The sequence below is a fragment of the Cricetulus griseus genome, chromosome 3, assembly GCF_003668045.3.
Source record: "Cricetulus griseus strain 17A/GY chromosome 3, alternate assembly CriGri-PICRH-1.0, whole genome shotgun sequence".
NCBI lineage: Eukaryota > Metazoa > Chordata > Mammalia > Rodentia > Cricetidae > Cricetulus > Cricetulus griseus.
This window is the reverse complement of record NC_048596.1, coordinates 4,711,260-4,716,478: the sequence shown is the minus strand read 5'-3', so window position 1 is coordinate 4,716,478 and position 5,219 is coordinate 4,711,260. Positions and strand designations below refer to the sequence as shown.

Sequence of the window (5,219 nt, the reverse complement as noted above, 5' to 3'; positions counted from 1 at the left end):
TGTGCGCGTGTGCGCGTGTGCGCGCGCGTGCGTGCGTGTGTGTGTGTGTGTGTGTGTGTGTGTGTGTGTGTGTGTGTGTGTGTGTGTCCAACTGGTCCCTGGCGTTGACTGTTAACACCCAGAAACCTTCACTTCCTTTCTCCATTGACTGGGCTTGAGTGACAGCACAGCTCTGAGCGAGAACAGCCAGAGAGCCTTTCTGACAGATGCGCGCTCTGCTCCAGCAACCGGCCTGGCTGGAAACTTTCCTCTAACCACGAACACCCACTTCCCATTCCCCCCAAGCTGTCAGGCTGGCCGGGTCCCCTCTCGAGCAGGGAAGGGCCAGGCTGCCTGATGGCAGAACCAGTCTCACAGCTAAACTCCTCCAACCCCAGCAGACAGGCTGTTCAAGGCACTGGGCGTCTTGAGAACGCCAACAAGATTCCCTCCTCGCTGCAGGGAACTCGGCAGAGGAGGCAGAGCGGCGCGGGAGCTGCGGGGCGCCGGTGGGAAGGAGGAGAGCTAGGGCGGGAGCCGCGCCGCGCCGAGGGAAAAAGAGAGCTGGTGCTGGGGCGAGCGGGGACCCCCTGGAGGGGGCGGGGACGCAGCAGACCCGACTCCGGTAGAAGCCTGCCGGAGCCGGAAAGGGCGCGCTCGCTGCAGCCGGTGGGTGCCGGGGAGATGCTGGCTCCGCAGTCCGCCCGGAATCTTTGGAGCGGCTCAATCGCGGGTAGGAGGGGGTGCCGGGTGTTGGGGGGTGGGGGCACCGTTGTCGGGGGCGTGCCTTGGCGGCGATTGGCTGCGGGAGCTTGACGCGCGGCCCCGGGGCTGGCTAGGGGGGTGGCAGCGGGGTGGGGTGTGGGGCCGGAGCTGTCGGCCCCGCGCGCTCAGAAACATGCTGAGGTCCCGGCGGCTCTTCCAGCAGCGGCAGCGGCTCCAGCAGCAGCGGCGGCGGCGGCGGCGGCGACAGCGCTCGGCTCCGGCGGAGAAGGCGCTCGGAGTCCATGCCTCCGGCCCCGAGCCGCGGCTGCCCTGACCTGGCCGCGACCTCCCGCGCGGGCCCCGCAGCCCCGGCTCCTGGGGTGTTCCCCAGCCGCGGCCCAGCCCCGCCACACCCCCCGCCCCCGGCCTCCGCAGCTCGGCATGGGCGCGGGGGCGCTCGCCCTGGGCGCCTCCGAACCCTGCAACCTGTCGTCGGCCGCGCCGCTGCCCGACGGCGCGGCCACCGCGGCGCGCCTGCTGGTGCTCGCGTCGCCGCCCGCCTCGCTGCTGCCTCCCACCAGCGAGGGCTCAGCGCCGCTGTCGCAGCCGTGGACTGCGGGCATGGGCCTCCTGCTGGCGCTCATCGTGCTGCTCATCGTGGCGGGCAACGTGCTGGTGATCGTGGCCATCGCCAAGACCCCGCGGCTGCAGACGCTCACCAACCTCTTCATCATGTCCCTGGCCAGCGCCGACCTGGTCATGGGGCTGCTGGTGGTGCCTTTCGGGGCCACCATCGTGGTGTGGGGCCGCTGGGAGTACGGCTCCTTCTTCTGCGAGCTCTGGACTTCGGTGGACGTGCTGTGTGTGACGGCCAGCATCGAGACCCTGTGTGTCATCGCCCTGGACCGCTACCTCGCCATCACGTCGCCCTTCCGCTACCAGAGCCTGCTGACGCGCGCGCGAGCGCGGGCCCTCGTGTGCACGGTGTGGGCCATCTCGGCTCTGGTGTCCTTCCTGCCCATCCTCATGCACTGGTGGCGGGCCGAGAGCGACGAGGCACGCCGCTGCTACAACGACCCCAAGTGCTGCGATTTCGTCACCAACCGGGCCTACGCCATCGCCTCGTCCGTCGTCTCCTTCTACGTGCCCCTGTGCATCATGGCCTTCGTGTACCTGCGGGTGTTCCGCGAGGCCCAGAAGCAGGTGAAGAAGATCGACAGTTGCGAGCGCCGCTTCCTCGGCGGCCCCGCTCGGCCGCCCTCACCCGCGCCCTCGCCGTCGCCAGGGCCGCCGCGCCCCGCAGACTCGCTGGCCAACGGGCGCTCCAGCAAGCGGCGGCCGTCGCGCCTCGTGGCCCTGCGCGAGCAGAAGGCGCTCAAGACGCTGGGCATCATCATGGGTGTGTTCACGCTCTGCTGGCTGCCCTTCTTCCTGGCCAACGTGGTGAAGGCCTTCCACCGCGACCTGGTGCCCGATCGCCTCTTCGTCTTCTTTAACTGGCTGGGCTACGCCAACTCGGCCTTCAACCCCATCATCTACTGCCGCAGCCCCGACTTCCGCAAGGCCTTCCAGCGCCTGCTCTGCTGCGCGCGCCGGGCCGTCCGCAGACGCCGCGCATCCCACGGGGACCGGCCGCGCGCCTCGGGCTGCCTGGCGGGAGCTGGGCCGCCGCCGTCCCCTGGAGCTCCCTCGGACGACGACGAAGACGATGCGGGGATCACGGCACCCGCGCGCCTGCTGGAGCCCTGGGCTGGCTGCAACGGCGGGGTGACGACTGTGGACAGCGATTCGAGCCTGGACGAGCCGGGGCGCCGGGACTTCTCCTCGGAATCCAAGGTGTAGAGAGCCAGGCTCTCCCGGCGGGCGCACGGACGCCGGCCCCACGGTCCCGGCCTGGACACAGGCTCCGCGTCCCTAGAGGAAGAGAGCTTGCCGGGCGCCCCTGAGCCGCTCCGCAGAGGAGGGAGGAGACCTCTGTTTACTCAAGACCGAAAGCAGGTGAACTCACAGATGAATCTGAATCATCCCAGACGTACAGCAAAGCCCCGGACCGTCCGCAGCGCAAAAAGGGAAGTTTGGGAGGAGTTGGGAGAGTGTGGCTTTCTGATTTGTCTTGGGTTCCTTTCTCTCTGGGGTTCGGCCTTTTGTGTGTTCTCGTGATACACCTTTAGCTTTTGTTTTTTGTTTTGTTTTGTTTTCCAGATGGGTTTTGACATTTTCTGCAAGGACCGGAGTGGAAACTAGGTGGGGAGGGTAAAGGGGGAATGAAGTCTACCACCTGGCTTCCGGTTCCACATCTAGGAACCTAAGTAGTCAGCTCCAGTTTGGGGTGCTGGTGGGAGCGGTGATAATTAGCCAGGAAATGTTTTCTTTTGCTTTCTAAAGAAATTGCATATTGATTCCGGAGTACTGGTGTCTCCGGTTCTTAAAGCAAAGGGGAAAAGATGGATACGGAAACAGACAAATCTGGTTTCGAGAAACGTTAAGCTATTCGTGAAACACGGTTCACCTTGCTTTCTTCTGGAGGGCAAACCCTGTCCCCTGCGCGCCTCGGTGGTCCTGCTGAGGGTTTTCTACCTCACTCTGTGCATATTGCACAGCAAGATAGAAAGACTTGTTTATATTAAACAGCTTATTTATGTATCAATATTAGTTGGAAGGACCAGGCGCTGAGTCTCTCTCTGTGACATGTGACTCTGTCAACTGAAGATAGGACAGAAAAAAAAAAAGGAAACAGTTGAGATTATTGCACATGTGGCTAAAAACAAAGATGACAAAAAAAAATCAGTGGTTGAGAATGTCATTTTGCACAGTGTTAGGCATTGTAAAGTCCATAGAAGACGTTAACTTGCACAAAAATTAAATATTTTTAATGGGATGGGGAGGTGGGCAGATCTTAAAAAGCTAAAATAAAATTCAAACTCAATTCTCTTGTCCATTACATTATTGAGTTGATGCTTTGTTGGGAACTTACTTTTTATACTCTTATCATGGTACTGTAACTGTATTCATATTATAAACATTATCTTACATATTTTTATTATTATTTTTTAATGTCCAAGTGCCCACGTGAATCTGCTGGTAAAATTTAGCACTCGTGTGTATATTCTGTTTCTTCTGTGTGTGTGACCAAATATTTATACTCTGGTGCAACTAGCTACTGTGTGGGGAATTGGTCCATGTGCAATAAAACACCAGTGCAGCCAACCAAGGTTATGTACTGTGTGTCTGTAAGGGGTCAGTGGTGACAAGAAAGATTACAGACTGGTAGCCCCTTTAAAGATCTCTCCATGACTCGATCACATAGCAAAATGTCTCTAGACCAAATAAGGTGTCCACCTACCGAGAACTACAGATTTGTCCTAAATTTTCACAGTCAAATTCAAGGTAATCCAGACAACTTAGGCGCCATCTGCTGCACTTGACTGAAGAAGGGATTGTGTATCTTCCGGAAGAGAGAATTTTGGAGCCTGGTAACTCAGCAGCAACTGCTCACAGAAATGCAGGCAGGCAGGAGAGACCCACTAGATAATGTGGCCTGAAATTTGGTGGGTGGTTTCCATAGCTTGTTTTGTTTCCCCACTGACAATCACACTGGGTTCAGGTTTCTCCAGTGGCTGCTTAGAGTTAAGGGAAAAAAAAAAAACTTTCATGGTTAAGCAAAGATGTATAAAAGGGTTTCTGAAGTAAATATTATCTCTCGTGTAAGTACCTAGTTCCTTTTCAGCCGAAGCTCTGGGTGGGCAGGAAAGACAAACTCGGCTTCCCAACTTTCCCTCAGCTTCCTAACAGAGTTATAGCACCAAACGAATAGAGTATTTTTCATTAAAATTAGTTCCCAAGGAGCATATAGTAAAATTCCATCCTGAGATTAATTGTACATCCCCCAAATCTGTTTATTTAATATGTTTAAACAAGCTTTTCATTTCACGACTGGACCGTAATGTAACCGAAATGAAAAGCATAAGGTTTTGGCTCAGGCTCCACTCTTAATACTGTGAACACACAACTTTGTGAAGGCGAAGGCAGGATGCATCGTTCTCTCTCTCTCTCTCTCTCTCTCTCTCTCTCTCTCTCTCTCTCTCTCTCTCTCTCTCTCTCTCCGTGGCATGTCTGAAAGCTCAGGGGACAGTTGTCTGGAAAGGTTAATGGCCTTCCATTAACCTTTCTAATGGCGCTGGCCTTCTAGACCCCTGTGGAAGGAACCCTGAATGACCAGACCAGAAGCCATACCAACCAAAGCTCATCAAAACCTTACCCCGTTTTTCCAGAAAAGCAAGAAAGTGAGAAATTAAGAGAGAAAGAGAAAGGAAGGAGCGAGGGAGGAGAAGGAAACGACCATAGTAAAGTTTTGAAAAAGATGATTCTTAAACTTATTTTGGAAAATGTAAATTTGACTTAGGATAAAACAGCACCGTATGGTTCCCTGGGAACTGTAGTGGCTTCTAGTCGATCCTGCCCCTGCTGCCCCCCAGAGCATGTGCATGCATCGGTGGAGGGTTAATTTGTTCATCGTGTTAAAACTCAGTGCCTTT

At 56.5% G+C, this 5,219-nt stretch overlaps 1 protein-coding gene across 1 annotated transcript; it reads left to right on the top strand.

The window, feature by feature from the left end:
- The first annotated feature begins 1,125 nt into the window (after positions 1 to 1,125).
- LOC113834807 (beta-1 adrenergic receptor) lies at positions 1,126 to 2,526 on the top strand. The gene has a single exon (XM_027406918.2). The coding sequence runs from the start codon at positions 1,126 to 1,128 to the stop codon at positions 2,524 to 2,526; it is 1,401 nt and encodes a 466-aa protein (XP_027262719.1).
- The last annotated feature ends 2,693 nt before the right edge of the window (positions 2,527 to 5,219 follow it).